This window comes from Moschus berezovskii, chromosome 16 (genome assembly GCF_049115385.1).
Source record: "Moschus berezovskii isolate FMDL1 chromosome 16, NW_MosBer_1.0, whole genome shotgun sequence".
Classification (NCBI taxonomy): Eukaryota; Metazoa; Chordata; class Mammalia; order Artiodactyla; family Moschidae; genus Moschus; species Moschus berezovskii.
In genome coordinates this window covers 78,772,097-78,791,836 of record NC_142475.1, presented here as the reverse complement: position 1 = coordinate 78,791,836, position 19,740 = coordinate 78,772,097, and the positions used below count along the sequence as shown (strand labels likewise).

Sequence of the window (19,740 nt, the reverse complement as noted above, 5' to 3'; positions counted from 1 at the left end):
CTCCATCCATGGGATTTTCTAGGCAAGAGTACTGGAGTGGCTTGCCATTGCCTTCTCGGAATATTTCCTAGAGAACACGGAAATAGTTCTTTATGTACACAGCATGCGAGTGTGTTAAGTCACTTCAGTCATGTCTGACTCTTTGTGACCCCACACACTGCAGCCCGTCGGGCTCCTCTGTCCTTGGGATTCTCCAGGCAAGAATACTGGAGTGGGTTGCCATGCACACAGTGGTCACAGGTAAAACTAAAGAAATTCTGCAAAAAATGAAGCACACAAATTTTTAAATAGAGAATGAAGAAGTAAATTTGGCTTATTAGAATGTCCTTCCTGATATGCAAATAAGATTTAAACTATTGGCTTAAATGCATAGTGGCTGAGTCCACAATGTCTCGGCAGCATTTAGCTTAATTTTTCTGGACACCTCGTTTTAGTCTCACATCAATCACTTCCTATTTTCCTTAAACTCCCTCTTTTGCTAAGTTGGTTTTTTCTCACATTTTTACTCTCTGGATGGACTGTCTTGTTGGATTATCATTAATTTTCATGGTCTCCTTTTAAGCTTAGTACTGATCCCGATTTCATAAGGAAATCTCATTCATTGATCCTTTCACATCACTTATTTACCATCTGATATATTATTGTCAGACAACTAATGATGGTTCCACTCAAACACATAATAAGTTTGAATGTGAAGTCGTTCAGTCGTGTCCGACTCTTTGTGACCCCATGGACTGTAGCCTACCAGGCTCCTCCGCCCATGGGATTTTCCAGGCAAGAATACTGGAGTGGGTTGCCATAATAAGTTTACTTTTATCATTAAGCTTATATTCAGTAAATGTAATACTTTCTGGATTTAATATTAAAATCAGGTTAACTACTATTAAAAAAAACCTGTCTCCTAAATCTCAAAAGTATTGATCCATTTAAGATGAGAAAACAATTTTGAGTTATTGAAGGCAAATCTCATTTAAATTGCATGGACATGACATTGCAAGGGTAAATACAATTTTAATCACTCTGAGTTGACACTCAAAATCAATGGAAAAACAAAATCCGTGGATTTTCCCAACCTAAGAAAAATTCTAAGCCTTGATCTCAGTTATAAAGGCAAATGTAATTTCCTTCATTAATTACCTGGACAATAGTTCAATTGATTATTTTACACAAGATCACACAGTGGTGAAAACATGCGTGAATGACCTCAAGGAATAGGATCTTCTGAGCAAATTAGTAAAACCTGGTTTGGTCTAATTTCTTTTTTCATATTATTTTTAATACTGAGTATTCCATTTTGAATTACTAATAAATGTTTGAAACTAGTAGCAGAAAATCATATACCACTAAAAAACAAAGAGAAATGTGTGCTTGATGATCACTGTCTATTAAGGTACAAGGAGAAGGGTTACTTTAATGCTGCTTCTGTGAAATCTATAGAAAACAAGTGAATGATGCTTATCCTTTTCACATTTCACAATGTGACTAGAGCCAAGCAGTTCCTAATTATAAGAGCTTAAACTGGATACACTATTTTTTAAAAAAAATATTATTTGCTATTTATTTGCTGTGTTGGGTCTTCATTACTGCCTGGGCTTTTCTCTAGTTGTGGCGAGCAGGGGCTACTCTCTAGTTGCGGTGCATGGACTTTTCATTGCAGTGGCTTCTCTGGTGGAGAGAAGCTTGTGGAGCACAGGCTCCAGGGGCACAGGTGCTTCAGTCGTTGCAGCTCCTGGGCTGCAGAGCACAGGCTCACAGTTGTGTCACACGAGCTTAGTTGCTCGAGGTACCTGGGATCCTCCTGGACCAGGGATCGAACCCGTATCTTCCACATTGGCAGGTGGATTCTTTACCACTGAGCCACCAGGAAATCCCCCAGATACACTATTATCCATTTCATTTGGAGGTGCCTGGATTCAGCGTGGGTAGTGTTTTCCACTATAATTTACAAAACTGTCTTGGCCTTTTGAAAGTGGATACATATGTATATCCAATGACCTCTTCTGCTAAGTTGATATTTTATAATGCTTTTACTCACTGGATGGAATTGCTCTTAACTGATCCAAAAGCAATGTTGGATCATTACTAATTTTCATGGCCTTCTTTTCAGTTTAGTACTGATCCTGACTTCCCAAGAAAGACAAAGAACAGACTTTGTTTTTCTATTCAGATGCTAGATTTTTCACATAAATGGCATCAAGCAGAAAAGAGCTATTTTATTATTTTCTTTGTGATACAAATTATCAAAGTATCTCTAAGAAGGCATGTACATTTACAGATGAACATATAAAGGTTATCAGCTGTTGTTTGTTGAATCCCTTGTAGAAGACAAGGGAATATGAGATTCTGAAAGAAATAACCAGCTATGAAAGCTTAACTTACTTGACTCAAATACATTCAAAATTAATTCTTGCAGAATATATGGTATTTAATTTAGCACAGTAAAGTGTGGTGCTATTTCAACAGAATAATTTTATTGGATACGACCTTTTAAATATTTTGTAACTTTCTTAAAAAATTATGGACAATTGGGTATGCAATTGCATTATGAAATAACTGTCTCTCCCTTCCTTTGTTTTTCTTTTGGCTCAGCATTCTACCTCCAGAAACTTGCAGAGAGCATATGTATTAAAATACAGGTGACCCTCATTACAAGAATGTTTAATTTTGTTACAGAAGCATTGTATATCATATAAACTCCTAAATTGCATTCCATAAAAAATATGTCAACATCATTTGTCAGATTTTTTTCAAAATTTATAGCATCCTTTTGAAAATAATAATTTATATTGGAGATACATAAGAGAAAATGTGGCATACATATATGTGTGTTTAGAGAGTGCATGGGTGCGATGAAATTCCTTTAATGTACAATAGGAGTTTATATTGATTTTAGTAAAAACCAGAACATAATGAGAGCATGAATAACAGATAATAGCATCTGGCATTTTTAACATCTGAAGTCTTTGGAGAACTGACAGTTGAACAAAACTGACAGCTCTAGTTATTTCTCAGCACTTTCCTTTCGAGATAGTTTGAGTTTTTTCCAGATTCGGGATTTTTTTTTTAGGGGGCATCTGGACAGGCTATTTCACTGAGAGAGACAGACAATATTTTCTGAAAATTACCACCAAAATTAAGCAACTGTTGTGCATATGAACAAGATAACAATGAATTAGAAATAATCACCCAGTTTCTGGTCATGGGTACAGGCGTGAGTGTTGTGTGGGGTGGGGGGTGGGGAAGGTATGCGGGGTGTGGTGTGTAGGGGTGTGTGGGTGTGTGGGGTGTGTGCGTGTATGGGGTGTGGGGTTAGGGGTGTGGGGTGTGTGGGGGTGTGTGGGGTTTGGCGCTGTGTGGGTATGGGGTGTGAGGGTGTGTGGAGTGTGTGGGATATAGGTGTGTGGGGTGTAGGGGTGTGGGGAGTTGAGAGCAGCCCAGGTTCGCAGGGCACCCTGGGACCCTGAGCAGCATCTCGGCAGAGCTCCCGGGAACCACAGCCAGGACCATCCGTCCCTGGTTTGCATGGTCACTGGCTGTGTTCTACACCCGGGCTCAGAACTCTGGTCCTGCCATCCTGAGAAGCACCAAAACCACATACCCAGCCGAGCACTATCTCATCGTTATTCTCTTTTTTCTTTTCTTCCTGCTTTTTCTCAACATTTTGCAATTTTTGAGTGCATTATTTTCTTCTCCTTTTCTTCGTTTACTTCCTTTTCTTTATTTCAGGGAAGGCCAGGCCCATTACTTAATTTCTATATGACCAAAGAACAGCGAGTTCACTCCACCTGGCTTCAATTTCCTTCTCTAGAAACTCTGGTAATAATCCCGCTCTTCAGATTAGTCAGGAGAATAGACATGGTAGAGAGACAGCCATAACCCTTACTCTGACTCAGTGTGGCCATCCTCTGCTACCTTCACAACGAGGGCACTGATAACCGTCGACTTCTACAAAATAATAACTATCGAGCATCACAGTCCTCATTCTGGGATGCAGAACAGAATGTGAAAAACACTCTCTTTTTTCCACACACGTCAATCACCTTGGCATGGACGCAGGAACGAAGAGCAGGGGTAGGAACCATCCCAGGGCTTACGGGGATTCAGAAGCACTGTGTGTGTCCCACGGGGATAGCGCCCAGCAGTGGACCACCCATGCTCCGACCCTGACCATGGGCACTGAGCTTAAAAACTACCTTGTCAACTGAAACCTAGCGCAAGCTCCAGGACTCCAGGAACTTAGCATCTCCAAAGCCGTCTTTGCGCTTGTTATAACATAGAACCTCCAGTAGCTTGTCAATCCCAGATGCCAGATGTCTGCTGTGTGCTCAGTCACTTCAGTCGTGTCTGACTCTTTGCAACCCCAGGGACTGAAGCTGGGCAGGCTCCCCTGTCCGTGGGTTTCTCCAGGCAAGAATACTGGAGTGGGTTGCCCTTTCCTTCTCCAGGGGATCGTCCCAACCCAGGGATCGCACCCATGTCTCTTATGTCTCCTGCATTGGCAGGTGGGTTCTTCGCCACTAGCTCCACCTGGGAAGCCCAGGTGTCAGATACTTAGGTTGTAAGTTGGAGCGGTGAGCCTGCACTAGCAGGCCTGAAGGAAGAAAGCCGCTCTGAAAGAGCAGACGTCCAATCGAAATGATCCATCTTCCCCATGACTGCGCTGGGACATCAGCTCCATCAGCATTAGATAGGAACGGACCCCAGCCGAATCCACAAAGCTGCCCAGATGACTCCTCACATGTTTCTAAAGAGAGAATATTTGCTATGAGACTTCACTTTCTGCTGAGTGATAAGAAGTACACACAGCCAAGGAGGTCCCCAAGGTACCTACTCAAACCCCCAAGTGGCAGGAGTGCTCCAGAATATAAGGGGTACTCTGCAGACATTGATACAGAAATTATGGTGGTGGTTTACAGCTAAGTCATGTCCAACTCTTGCAACCCCATAGGCTGTAGGCTGCCAGGCTCCTCTGTCCATTTCCAGGGATTTTCCAGGCAAGAATACTGGAGAGGGTCGCCATTTCCTCCTCCAAGGAATCTTCCTGACCCAGGGATCAAATCCGCATTTCTTGTGTCTCTTGCGTTGACAGGCAGGTTCTTTACCACTGAGCCATCAGAACCTATGTCAAATGACACAAAGACCCTGAAAGGGAGCAAGAACCCACTTTGCTTTGTTACTGGTGGGGACTGGACCGGACGTCTGACTCTGTGCAAGCAGAAAGGAGACTTGTGGTGAACAGTGACTATGGCTGGTATACAGTGGGGTTGCAAGGGTGAGGAAGAGAAAGTTCAAGCCCCCACACATGGCACCAAGCCTCTCCAATGTGGGGGGTTTCATCCCAGTGGACTCTCCCCAAAACAGGGATGTACTAACGGTCACTCTGTAAGGGACTGTCCTCCATGCCACATATTTTTGACTGGACCCCACCTCCAGGTCTCATAGCTGGGATTAGGTGCCCACATTTGGGAGTGGTTTAGGCAGGGGACTGGTTGGCAATAGGGGGTCTCCTGGACTGGGGGTGTCCCTGACTCAGAAGAATCACCATCCTTGCTCTCATCTGGGCTGTGCTTCCAGAGGATCCACCCCCACCACCTCATCTCCACCTTGGACCCCAGTGTGGAGTGATGGAAAGTGTGAATGTGGGCACATTTCTGGATTATACGGCAATGACATCAACAAGGTGCAACTCTGGGGACTTTACACAAGCTGACCAGGGAATGCAGAGGAGGACAGAGACACATGTTCACCAAATTTCAATCACCACCCGAGGCAAACCAGCTTCTTACACTTTGCAGGATCTGTTTTATATTAAAGTTGAATGTGTATGATTTAAGAAAGTTTTTCTAAAGTAGTGTTATGATAGATTAACTCAAACCATTCATAAATACTTGGGTGAACTTTTAAAAGCTGAGCAGAATGACAGTGACTAAGCCCCACATGGCAGAATCTAACTGGAACCTGCTGCTGTGGGAAACCCCTGCCCTCCTGGGAAGGCGTGGCTGGTGGTGATGGAGACGCAGATCTGCCTTGGGTCCTGGAGGCTCCTCCAGGCCAACCCCACCCCACCCCCAGCTATTCTGCATGCCTGCTCAACTGCTCACTCATCCAGGAGCTTGGCTACAGGTTGGCTCTCCTACCAGACGGGTGTCCTACATACTTGGGGCCAGTCTTACTGGACATGGGGATGCCAGTGAAAGTGTGGGAGAGGGAGGATGGAGGGAAGGACAGAAGGGGAACAGAAAACACCCCAATTTTGTGATCACTGCCATTGACACTGACTCATGCCCAGAGATGTTAAGGAAGATGCTAAAGTCACACAGGGAACTATACTCAGTATTATGTAATAATCTGTAAGGGAAAAGAATCTGAAAAAGAATACATACACACATAAACATGTATATGTAGAGTGAGTAGTGCTAGTCGCTCAGTTGTGTCCGACTCTTTGTGACCCCATGGACTGTAACCCGCCAGGCTCCTCTATCCGTGGGATTTCCCAAGCAAGAATACTGGAGTGGGTTGCCATTTCCTCCTCCAGGGGATCTTCCCCATCCAGGGATCGAACCCCAGTCTCCTGCACTGCAGGTAGATTCTTTACCATCTGAGCCACCAGGGAAGCCCATATATATGTATATGTATCTGAAGCACTGTGCTGTACTCTTGAAACTGATATGATATTGTAAACCAACTATACTTCAATAAAAAATAATGTGTATGCTAAAGTCAAATTGGCCTCCCTCCAAAGTCTCTGAGCTTCACAAATCTGAAAAAGAGGGATGATGCTTACTTCCAAATGTCTACTTCACTTCTTCAAACGTGTCAGCTGGCAAGCACCAAGCACTTGCCTAGGACAGACAGAGTCACTTGCAGGAAGGCCAGGGTCACATGTGCAATGACCCAGAGTCTAACCAGTGGAAGGTGTGGCTGTGAACTCTGGAATGACACTAAGTCAGGGCTCATCAGACCCACCCGGGGGGCTCCAGCCATGAGAGGAAGCTGATGGCTTCCTGCACAACATCTGACTTCCGGGGTGATGCCACCTCCAGAGATAACCCAGCCCACAACTCTGGGGTTGCCATGGCTGGGACACCCGACAGCCAGGATCAAGTCCCTGGATTACAGCTCTGCACGTAGGGATGCCCACACCATCCCTCTGTGAAACCATGGAAGGGAATTTGACAAGAAGCATCCTTGTACAGATTTGCTCTCGTGTTCCAGCATCTGGCACAGAGACGCATGGGCTCATGGCTCACAGGCTGCCATGTCCCCAGGATAGATAACACCACCTCTCAGCGGACACAACTCAACCCTTAACGATGATATGACAGACTCTAATGACAGCTCGTTTTAGGCAAGGAGTGGGAAATGTTGAATTCTTTTGAAATTTACTTCCTGAAATTTAAAATCATCTATTTACCAAAATCAAAAACCAGCTACAGAATTACATATTATCTAAATAGGATGGGGAGAAATGGTGCAGGAGGAGTAAGTGGACTACGCTCTCCGATCATACTCTGTCTCCAACTTATTGATTGACACTGGAACAGTACCTCTTTCTCCTCCTCAGTCTTCCCGTGGGCTTTGCTATAGTTGATGGGTGTGTCCCAGCCCTCGTGGTCACACAGGGCCTGGTAGAAGGCGGCGTTGACCAGAAGGCTGCTGGTTTTGAATGGGGAAGAGGAAGCGGTTGGAACAGAAGGGTTAGTGGAAGTTAGGGGTGCAGCTTTGTCCAGGATTCGAGCTTTTTTCATGCTTAAGTCCAACGTGCCATTCTCATCCACTTCTATTTCGGCCCCCTGTGTATAACAGGAAACAAAAAAAAACATGTAAGCAGTTTGCAGTGGTAGCCTGGCCATGTGGGGCTTTTAAGGGATCATTTTAAATGCAAGCTTTTATGGAAGTATATCTGATTTTAAATCTCGCTTTCTGATTCGCTTTGGTTAATGTTCAATTCTTAGGCAGACTTTTCAGAGCAGCCCCATTAGGGAGTTTCGTGTTTCTGGGTTTAAGCAAAGTAAGCTTAAATATAAGTAAGATGGTCCAAATACCAAATGTACGGGTTAAACATATTTTATCTTTTTTTTTTTTTAAGTTTAGCTTTAAATCTTCCTTTCTAGTTTGGAGAATTATCACTCCCAATTCATCCTTTAAAGCATTAACACTGGAGTTAATAAAGAGACACACTATCCCCCCTCCCAACATGAAAAACATGCAGAAAACAACCAGCTGGGAGAGAATTTTTATTGGGAAATATTAGAACCATATTAGATTACTGTGACAGTGACATTTTACCCTGGGTGACTTGAACCAGAAAAGCTTGGTTAACTCGTGGGGGGCAGGTTGGGGGAAGGTGGGCAGTGCATGTCTAGTTCCCCCTTGGGGCCATGAGGTGGCAGCTGGCAGCATGATGAGGGTGGGGGTAGGAGGTTAAGTTCTACATTGAAAACTCCAGAATAAAGGTGATTATTTTCCAGATACTCAGTATGAAACTTTAATTCTGCCTCACGACATTTCTCCTCGGGAGACCTTGGCTAAGCTTCGTTTTGTTTTTAAGGTTCAAGTGCCAACAAGGTCCCCATGCATCCTGGCCCTTCCACAAGTCACGTGCCCGAGGATGGTGTACACGGTCCTGAATCGTGAACGCTGCCAGTCAGTAAATCTCAGGATGCTCGGAAAGCGAGCTTGTTACCCTCCTAAGTGGGTCAAAGGAATACCTTCCCGGTGTTCTCACTTCCATCCGTCAATTCACAATTAACTTCTAGACAATGTCTCTCCTCTGTTCCTTTTGGTTGGAAAAGCAGGAGACTTTCCTGAATATGTTCCTAAGATCCCTAATAGTTACTTCTCAGGGGTTTATTTTAATCCCCCAGTTACACTCTGCCCTTACCCCCTCCCCAATATTCCCACTGAGATGAGATAAACTGTACTGATCCTAAATTAAAAAATAAAAGCATCTCTTCTGTCTGGTTGTTTTACCTGCGAAGTTTTTGTTCTCAGTGTCTCAGGTAAAGATGCTTTACGATATCTATGGGAGATAAACACACTTCTAATGTATTTGTACTAAGATGCTTTCGCCCTGTCTTTCTGTCCTTTTTAGTAAATAGTTTAATCTCCTGTGATAGTTTTAAGCCCTGAATTTCACAGTAGAGCTTATCCAGGATAATAACTTAGTAACCACCACATCTTACGCCATCTGTATAATATCAAATACGTTTTTATACCAGCATTAATAAACCTTAGTTACAAAAATCCAAGATATTAACCATATCTGTGCTGCACACTCTCTCCATGATACAATGCAGTCTGCCACAAGCACATCAAAACAACTTTTGGCTTCAACGCTGATATGTAAATATAGCAATGAAACAGAGCTATAGCAATCAAGTTTAATGGCCAATGTAAAGTAAAATGCTAAATATTGTAGTTGCTGACATTTTTTTCATAAAAAAATAAAAAACTTGGGTTAAGACTGCACAACCAACATTCACATAAAATTCCAGACCTCTGTGACAGATGGCTTAGGAAAAAGGAGCCACGTGACTGGGCTGCAGCATTTTATAGTGCAAAACCCATAAATAGTGCAGATTCGAGCTTGCTGAAAAAAAAACCACCAACTATTCCAAGACAACACTAATATATATTTTAGTTTCTACAGGAAAAAAAAAAAAACTTCCAATGAGTAAATGAGAAAAGAAAAACAGATTCTCAGAGTTGTGGTGGTTCTACATCTTGAGTAATCATGGGCTGATTGAAAAAAAAAAAAAATCATTCCTAATGTTTGAAAGAGGTGGTTTTCTGTGCCCCGTGCCCCTGCCGGCTGCTCGAAGCACCTGACCGAGCGGGGGAAGGGGAGGCGGGTAGCAGGCGGCCATGCGGGTACAGATGGGCTTTAAGTGAGCTCACAGATGCACTCGACAATTACACACAGCACCAGAGAAGGCCCCTTTCTGCCCATGGATGGGTGGATCACACGTTTACTGCATGGATTTCATTCAGAGCAGTATCAATAGACATCATTTCTCTCTGTGCTTGAAACTCCACATGGCAGGGCAATGAGGAGGGGGTGGTGGTGGTGGGAGAGGCCGTCGGAGGGGGAGAGGAGAGCCCTACCCAGACAGGGACCCTCAGCCCAACTCCTAAGATGCTCATTTCTCAAAGGGCTGTTTTCGATCTTATTTTAGTCATTTGAATTTTAAGCTTCTTGAGCCTGGTCTAACACTGCTCATATACTCTCCAACTTGGGAGCAACATCAGTGACCATGTAATTCAGCCACTTCTGAATTAGAGATATTCCCTGTGATGTGCTGATTTTCAAAAGGATTGAGAAAGCACATAACATTTTCAAGCCACTATATTTAGAGCAAAAGAAAATGGAAAAATCTAGTGTTACTGCCTTCAAGAAGAGTATTTGATGCATATAGGACATTTTTAGTGAAATAGACTACAAATTATTATTTTAGTTTATATAATTTATATATAAATTATAAATTATTATTCAGCTGAAAGTTGAGGTGATTATCTATTATAAGCCTTATCTGTACTATAAAATCAGTAGTGACTCAGATGTCTGCCAACAGAGGGACAATATTACACTGCACCTATTAACTGGCACATTATGTGATCAGTAAAACGATAATTTCAAGGACTCTGTTTCAACAGGGAAAAGACTGATGCCACTGAAAGCAGGAGACAACCTGGAATTCTGGCTACACTTACAACTAGGGAAAATGGGAAGAAAATTGTTTTCTGAAGAAGAACAAAAGGGAAAACACAGAAATTCTTGTGAGGATAGGCTAAGGGCCCTTTTCCTCAAATATTTCCCAGGAAAATAATAATATTATATTGTTTCAATAATTAAAAAATTATCTTACATTCAAAGATGGTGACAAAGTAAATAAAAAACAAAACTGTAATTTTACTTTAAATGTTCTGATTATGAAAAGCATTAACTTCCAAGGCATTGGTAGAATAAGATAGCCTTGTTTTCCTTATTTGGCATATTTTCCATTGTTAATACTCCTTGTTTTGTGACAGATCTAAGACAAGTACAAGAGGAGAGGGTCTGCAGATGGGTTTCTGCTCCATCTCTCCACTAAGGCTCTTCGGTTCTTGATTCAGGGGGTTTTTCTGGGGAAACACCTTCATATTGGAAGTCCTCTGAAACATGTTTTCAAAGTAGGCAGGGTATTGAATACAGTTCACTGTGCTATACAGAAAGTCCTTGCTAACAATACCATGCCTACTTTGAAAACATGTTTCAGAGGACAAGTGTGTATATGTTAATCCCAAGTTATTTATAGCACAGGGCACTCTACTCAATAATCTGTAATAGTCTATATGGGAAAAGAACCTGAAAAAGAATGGATATATGTGTACGTACAATTGAATCAGTTTGCTGTATACCATAAACTAATACAACACTGCAAATCAATTATAATAAATAAAAATTAAATTAAAAATCTAATTAATATAAAAACATAAAATCCTCTTGCCTAGCCTCAAAAAAAGGGTAGGCAAGGTACTAACAATAAACAAATGGGGACTTCCCTGGTGGTCCAGTGGTTAAGACTCTGTGCTTCTTCTACAGGGGTTATGGGTTTGGCCCCTGGACAGGGAACTAAGATCACACATACCTCAAAAACTTAAATGAATAAAATAAATGAACTGAAACATCTTATTCTTATTAAATAGCAATTGACTATTAATATTAATACTATTAAGAGTATGACTTGTGAGACATACTAGTAGAAATCTTGTGATGGAATTCAGAAGAGAAGTAAGTGACTGACAGAAGGTATAAAATTAAAATGTTGTTGTGTCGCTCAGTCATGTCTGAATCTTTATAACCTCATGGACTGTAGCTCACCAGGTGCCTCTGCTCATGGAACTGTCCAGGCAAGAGTACTGGAGTGGGTTACCATTCCCTTCTCCAGGGGATCTTCCCGACGCAGGGACTGAACCCATGTCTCCTACATTGCAGGCAGATCCTTTACCACCTGAGCCACCAGGGAAGCTAAATGTATAATCTTTTCCCCTAAATCTTTGTCTGACACTTGAAGTCATAGTGAAAACTCTTGGTAGACCAGCAGTTTGTACACCAGGGAATGATAAATTCATCAAAGAGATCAAAAGTTAGGCATGAATTCAAGTTTTATCTCCAATAGTTGTAGCTGTGCCACTTAGGAACAATTATTTAATATCTCTGCACTACTTTCTTCACCTGCAAAATGAGATGCCATTCAAGTATTCTTGGACTTCCCTGGTGGCTCAGATGGTAAAGAATCCGCCTGCAATGCGGGAGACCTAGGTTCGATCCCTGGGTTGGGAAGATCCCCTGGAGAAGGGCATGGCAACCCACTCCAGTATTCTTGCCTGGAGAATTCTAAGAACAGAGGAGCCTGGCAGGCTACAATCCATGGGGTTGCACAGAGTCAGACATGACTGAGTGACTAAGCACACAGTACATTATGGGCAGAGGGCTCATTTACACTGAATGGCACATAGTAGGTATTCAGTAAACAACACAACTGATAATAATCATAATTTGATAGGGTTTTGGACTTGAAGAGCCCTCCCTATGCTGTTCCACATGGAAGCAAAGAGGTGGTTTCCCCACACACGTCGCTGGCTCTCTGAGATCCTGACTACAGTCCCTCAGAGCAGTTCACTCACATTGTGCAGCAGCATCTGACTTCACACGAAAGTTACTGAAAAAGGCTGATTTTGGATTCTAACCATCCCCAGAGCCGCCGGGATATTTCTGAGAGAAGGCAGCAGGAGTGGCGATGTGATAGTGTGTTGTTTCTCGGCCTTGTTCAAGCACAAAACAGACTTTGAACTTTAAACATTTCAAGCAAGTGTCAATTTTTTGTTTTCTTTTAAGGCACACTGTGCATATGCCACTTTGTCTAAACAGGTGGGGAAAACACCAAAACAAACAACAGCACACTTGGCAAGCGGCAGCGATTGGGATAAAGATAGACTGCGTGCCTGTTCCTACCTCTGCTGGCGAGGGAGGAGGAGGAAGGTGGGGAGGAAGGATGGAGCGGACTCGCAAACCCCTGCTGCTCACTCCTCCTGCTGTCGGGTTCTCCTCAGGCCCGTGCTCCTCTCAGGAGCACCGTCTCCTGACTCAAGGGGGAATGTCTGAAGCTGTGGTCCATCTACGTTTTGCAAACTCACAGGAATTCCACATGGAAATGAAGAACAGGCTACAAATCTCAGGACCAAGGACAGTTCTATTATCACACTGTGGCCCATTCGTCAAACAGAAGTGTCCGTAACCACAAAGATCTCCACTCAGTATTGCTATTACTAATTTTTCTCTGATTTGATTTCTCAAAGAGATACTTAAAACACCCACAGGTGATTGAGGCAGTGTGGACATGCTGTGTAAGTGCTGGATTGGATTTTAACAGGAGCAATTCTTTCTAAGATCTACTTTCAGGATGTAGTGGATGTGCGCTTGGGCAGCGACTGACAGCGTTTGCCCTGGCACCTCCACCCAGGGCTGGGCGGGTGTGAAGGAGGCGTGTGGGGTAGGCAGACACTCAGGCTGAGAAACTCGGGAAGGAGAACACTTCAGAATGTTCATAATGGTCTTCATTGTTTTTGGAAGAGGTTCTCTTGCCTCCCTGAGGTTTGCCTCTACCGTCTTATCTTCCACAAGAGTAGGGATTTTGCATATCACCAATTCAGTTATCCTGCCAAACATGGGGTGAGTTATGACTTTGCACACAGCTTGAAAGAATTTGTATTAGCCCTGATGAGTGGGTATGAAGGCAGTCTCAAGGTCAGTGTCCTTTGCCTTGATTTTAACAAAGTCATGCCCACATGCAAGATTCGTAACTTGTTCTCCTCTCGGGCTCTTTAAACAACTTCCGAGAAGCTCACTGGGGGAAGGAAAGGCACAGATGGAGGCAGAAGAAAATAAATCCTTTGTCAAAGTTCTGGTCAAATTCCCTACAGAGTCACCCACACCTCCCCTGGACCTCAGGAAAGGCCCCTCTGAAGACCTCGCTCTCCTCCTGCGGTGACCACATTTTTTGTCCTTCTCTGACCGTAAGCTCCTTGAAGGAAGGGTCTCTGAGAGACTCTACTCTGTTGGGCAGCTCAGCACCTACAGACTCTCCAGTTGGGACAGCTGAATCCTCCTGCCAGAATCTCTCTAGTCCATCAACAGTGCTACATTCAGCTCCAGAAGTCGAGAATGGGGAAAAGCCGTGTATTTCTACATCCTTCTATCTGAACTAGGAGCTCAAGAGGTCTCTGGATTCTGATCAGCAAAAACAAACACACCAAACACCCACCATGGAGGAAGCCCCGCATCCTGGCGAAGAGAGAATCAGGCTAGTATTCAGTGTGGAGAGAGACTGTTTACACTTAATCCTACATGAAACAAAGGGCATGGAGCAGAGGGCATTGTGGACAACAGAAACGGCCGGCACAGGGCACTGCTGGATTGGAGCCCATATTTCAGGGTTAATTACTTTGGCTTTTTCTCTCTCTCTCTTTTTTTTTTCTTTGCTACAATAATTACTTTTTGTGGTTTCAGGAATGTATGAGCTTCCCTTTTAAGGTCAGAAAATAGAATCCAACCAGGCTAGAACTCTGCAAATCATTTCAGTTGTGTGCAAATGCAGGCCTGGAGGAGGGTGACACAAGGTGACAGCGCAGGGGGCCACACGGATCCTGTTTACCACCCACGGTGTCCAACGAGACAGTGGTCATGGGAAAAAGGTTTTGAAAACTGCCAGCATCACAGATTCTCTAAAAACCGATGGCCTCACTTTCTGCCCCTTCCACTCTGATGGTCTCATCCGTGGTTGGGCTCCTGCAGTTAAGGTGTGGTTGACAGTTTTGGGGCTCAGGCATTTGGGGGGTTCCTGTCATCTTTGTTGGATTCACCGCTTGGCTTCAGCAATTGATAGAACATGGAGAATACAAAGGTAAAAGGCAGAAATTCGAAGGAACCAAACTGTATCTATCCACGTAGAGGGAAAGCCTTCACCCTGCAACCGTTCACTCAAGCAAATTTAAGTAGCATTAACCATTGTAATGCTGGCACTTTTCTTATGCGTGCGCGTGTGCTCAGTTGCTGTAGTCATGTCTGACTCTTTATGACCCCATGGACTATAGCCCACCAGGCTCCTCTGTCCATGGGATTCTACAGGCAAGATTACTGGAGTGGGTTGCTATGCCCTCCTCCAGGAGATCTTCCTGACCTAGGGATCAAACCCATGTCTCATGCATTACAGGTGGATTTTTTTTTACCGCTGAGTCACCAGGGAAGCCCCTTTATTCTTACAGGACAGCCTAAACTGACAGTAAAGCAAATAAGAAGGAAGACAGTTTAGTATCACTCCAAGGAGCTGCACGTTAGAATATCTGTTTAAAAAGGAGAAATGTTTTCAGGTTTTTAAAAATGACTTTAAGAATAACCAAAGTTATATTCTAAAGGACCCAAAATCACTCATTTATGTAAATAATCTGTGACTGAGATTTCTGGGGAAATTGGAGTTTTCTTTATATTTTTGAGGCAACGTGTTTTTCTTTGTTTAAGGAACTCATTTGTTTAAAACGGTTTTTGAGTGGTTTTTGGCCACCAACTCTTCCTGGGGTTTACTTGGCTCAGACCTGTCCAGAAGCTAATTCTGATTCTTCTGTCAAATGCGCCATGCCACTGTGCGCCCTGCTCTCCTGAAGGCCTGGCACCCGCACAGGTGAGCAGCTGACTGCACCGGGACGGGCTGAGCTTAAAGGGAAAGGGGAGTGAATGCCTGTGCTCACTGAGTTTAGGTTAGAGTTTAGCCGGGGCATCTTCCACCCAGAACAAGGGGAACTCTCTTTTCTAATCACCACTTCTCTGGTGGCTCAGACGGTAAAGAATCTGCCTGCAATGCGGGAGACCCAGGTTTGATCCCTAGGTCTGGAAGATTCCCTGGAGAAAGGAATGGCTACTCACTCCAGCAGTCTTGCCTGAAGAATCCCATGGACAGAGGAGCCTGGCAGGCTACAGTCCATGGGGTTGCAAAGAGTTGGACACAACTGAGTGACTAACACTTTCACTCTGCTCCAAACCAGCCTGGGCACGCTCTGTCAGCTAGCTTCTGCCAGCTAGATAGGAAAACCATTTCTTTTTAACAGCCTTCCGTGTAGACAGAAGTTACTGGCTTTAGCTGCCTGTGGCCAGTTCTGGCACCCCCATCTGAGGGTCACTGTTACTCTGGAGCATCACGACTCCCTTCTCAAAAGCCAACACACAAAGGATCTTTGGTTTTTATTTTCATCAAGACATCCTAAACACAGATGTCTACTTCTCCTTGTTAGTTGGAGAGGAGAGGTTATTAGAGAAAGGTGATTAATTTTGTGAGCTCCAGAAAGATGAGGATCTTCAGAAACTTCCTAGAATTTGGTTCTAGATTTGAATTTGGGCCCTGAGCTCTCAAGAGCCCTTGATCTTTCTCTTGTTGACTTAATGGACCCAGGTTTTATGATGTCCTTCGAGAAAACTACGGCATCTCAGACCATTTTATGCTCTATGATGGTTCCACACACAGTAATGAGATGTCATGAATTTTGCCATGTTTTACAAGTGGCGGTTTCATTAACACATCCGACCATCTTTGATCCAGACAGTGAACAGTTTTCGCTGTTCAGACAGCAGATTCTAGTGCTGTCTGTGTTCATGCGGCTGTGGCCAGGACCCCAACACAAAAAGAGGTTTGGAATCCACTGGGCTCCCCAGCCAGTCTCCACACCCCCCACCCAGCTTCCTTGCACAACCTGCAAATGAGCCATGGTCTCCCTGCTCCTTGAACCCACAAGGCTCACCCCTTCCCAACACAAAGGGGGCCAGGCCACGGGGGTGGAGAGCATGGCCAGGATTGCGGAGGCAGCCTATCCTCACGGTGAGCCGCTGGCCCCCCTCCGGGCTCTTGGCCTGCCTACCTTGGCGTGCAGACCCTGCTGTCTGTTGGCGAGGATGTCGGCGGCTTCCCGGCAGCGGGTGGACAGGTTCAGGATGGCCGCAGCTGCTGCGATGTGGGTGTCTTCACCGCGCTGGCCGGAGCCGTAGGAGCTGGCACGGCCTGGGCTCTGTGTGTGGGCGCCTGCACTCGGCAGCCGGGGGGGAAATTTCCCTGGACTGGAAAAATGCTTCGCTGTTGAAGAGAGATTTGATTAGCAATTGCACAAACATGGATTTACTCATTAAATAGACTTGTTTGAAAGACAGAACTTCTTGCATGAAAATACATGAAGAATATACAGAAACACAATCCATTCTCTCTGGGTACCTTAAATGAAGGCTATTCAGATTGGTTTTCACTGGAGTTCATAGATCAAACAAGGTGACTGTTGAGAAAGAAGGCCTATTCTCTTAATATTTTTTGTATTTACACGTTTTATGAGAAAAATTCTAACTCAGATTACTGGGCACGTGCTCTGGCAGCACAGGTGGTAAAAATGGTGGATTCAAGTTTACGCTAGTGAAACTTATCAGGGACTAGAGAGGCCTAAGGCCACAAAATCCACAAACAGTGTAGGTACGAGAATCAGCGATCCCTGTGGATGAAATGGACTGTTTCATATTTGTTCTCACACTAACAATTTATACTTAGATTCAGAATTGCATGCTTTGCTATTTGTTATGCAGGTTTGTTTTGTGCTTAAATCAGTAAAAGTTTCTCTTCCTCCAACTTGGCGGACCTGAAAGACGATGAAGCTTTTTTTTTACTTCATTTTTGTGTTCAGGTTCAGTGCCGCGAGTAGGGGATGGACTGAGCCCAAGTTCTCAAGGTGATCAGAAAGGCACTGAGTTATCAAGGCTGAGTCCTCCCTTATGCTTCTGCTTTGGGTACCAGGGTGTCCCTGAGAGGACTAAACATGTTTCTCTTTACTCTGGGTGTTTTCAAACATCATTCAGGGACTGGGAGGCACACCCAAAATTAAATGTGGGATATAAAGGCATTTGGCTGTTGTACTGTATATAGTGTTTAAATATTTGACCATTATTTTTCATAAAATATAGCTTAAAACATTACCAAATGTTATTTCTGTAGTTATAAAAATGTCACTGAAAATTCTACTTTTTAAACCAGTATCCATATTATATGAATATTTAGAAGGCTCTTATTAACTAGTTTCACCTGAATTAAACATATGTGTATGTGTGTATATTTTATGTATATACAAAATAGAATTATCTGCATATAAATACAAAACACTGTGTGTGTATTTGTGTGTATACTTTTTCCCTTGAATCTAAAATAGGTTGTCAGTGGTTACCTATGCTGGTTATACTTTATTTTTAGTAAGAACAGGTAAAACAATCTTTTAGAGTACAATATATTCTAGTTGATGGACACACTCCTCCCTAGTCTGTTTAGCCACTGTTGGGTTTTATACAGTATTCAAGTTCTTTGAAAAATTTGGTGATTCATATCACAGAAGGGAGAAACATTCTGTGTCCCTAAGAGCACCACATCTAGGTAACTATGTGTCAGATCAAAGGGAGTCAGGGATCTGCACAACACTGTAAAAAATTCATGGTCTATGAGGACTCCAACTGGGGGATTATTTCCCTTTGTAGAAATCATTCCTGGATTTATTCCCAGGTGAAAAATTTCACCTATTGATTAGAATATTCAAGGACTCTAAACAACTGGAGAAAACTGTTAGTAAAAACATCAAGTTTTATGTGTTATAAGAGCCTTTGCATTATGACCGTCCATACAAATGTGTCATTGTTAGAGAATGAACACATTTCTGCATTAATTCTTAAATCTGTGGGTGAACATCCCCATAGCCACACTTTTTTTTTCTAGTAAAAAAACTGAATTTGAATTATGAGTTTCCTCTTAGACCTTTCACTTTTTCTTCCACCTTAAGCCTGAAAGCTTTTGTTAATGCAAGTAATACTTTAAGTAGTATTTTGCTATTTTACCTATTAGAATTTTATAATTTTAATATGAATTAAAATTACTGTATTATAATAGCTATTGCAGTTTTCAATGTACTAATCCCAATCCTGGCTAAATGAGAATTAAATATTTTGTCAGAATTACTGTATTTAGATTCAACAATGGCACCATATTTGTAGAATAATTAAAACATGAACTATTCACCATATTCAGTGTAACATCATGTAATATCAATCATGCTGATGAACTTATTATTGTTATTCTTATTTTATTTCACTGTATATTTTCTCTCCTCCCAGCAATAGTATATTACCTATTAAATATTGCTAAATATTACCAATAAATAATATACTATCTATTTAAATGCATCCCCTCCCATAACACACACATACACAAGATACATTTTTTGGAATAAGTATTGGAATTCAAGCTTACATTCAGGAAATGGTGGTGTTTTCCGACCTGTTTGTACAAGGGGGCGTTTACCGAAAACCTGGGCATCAAAACTAGCATAATCGAAGGGTACTTTTCCAAACTTCTCTTGCTCTTTTGACACCGTGGCTCTGGGAGAGGTGATGGCTTGGGATCGGAAGTTGAACTCGATTTGCTTCACCAAGCTTGTCCTGAAGAGAGAGGCAGAACTCGAGAGAAACAGGACACTCCCAGTGAGCGCCCCAGAGTCAGGATTTAAAGCAGGTTGGATATGTCACGCCTGTGGGTGCTACGGAGACATGCGCTGGGGAAAAGAGCCGTGGTCACAGCTAACAGGGTGGAGGGACAAGGGGGTGCCTTGGGCCCTGGGTGGCCGAGTCGGGGGGTG

The 19,740-nt window shown here is 43.2% G+C and overlaps 1 protein-coding gene across 6 annotated transcripts in view; it reads right to left on the bottom strand.

The window, feature by feature from the left end:
* The window catches only part of ST18 (ST18 C2H2C-type zinc finger transcription factor), a 58,199-nt gene that overhangs the window by 18,348 nt on the left and 20,111 nt on the right, over nt 1-19,740 (bottom strand). For 4 of the 6 annotated variants that reach the window (XM_088844614.1, XM_055432012.2, XM_088844615.1 and 1 more), the window contains 3 exons: nt 19,356-19,543; nt 16,948-17,159; nt 7,548-7,793 (listed from right to left, as the gene is read on the bottom strand). In XM_088844614.1, coding sequence (XP_088700740.1) covers nt 7,548-7,793; nt 16,948-17,159; nt 19,356-19,543 — 646 coding nt within the window. The remainder of the gene's footprint in view (nt 1-7,547; nt 7,794-16,947; nt 17,160-19,355; nt 19,544-19,740) is intronic. The other 2 variants (XM_088844617.1, XM_088844618.1) reach the window with 1 other exon arrangement.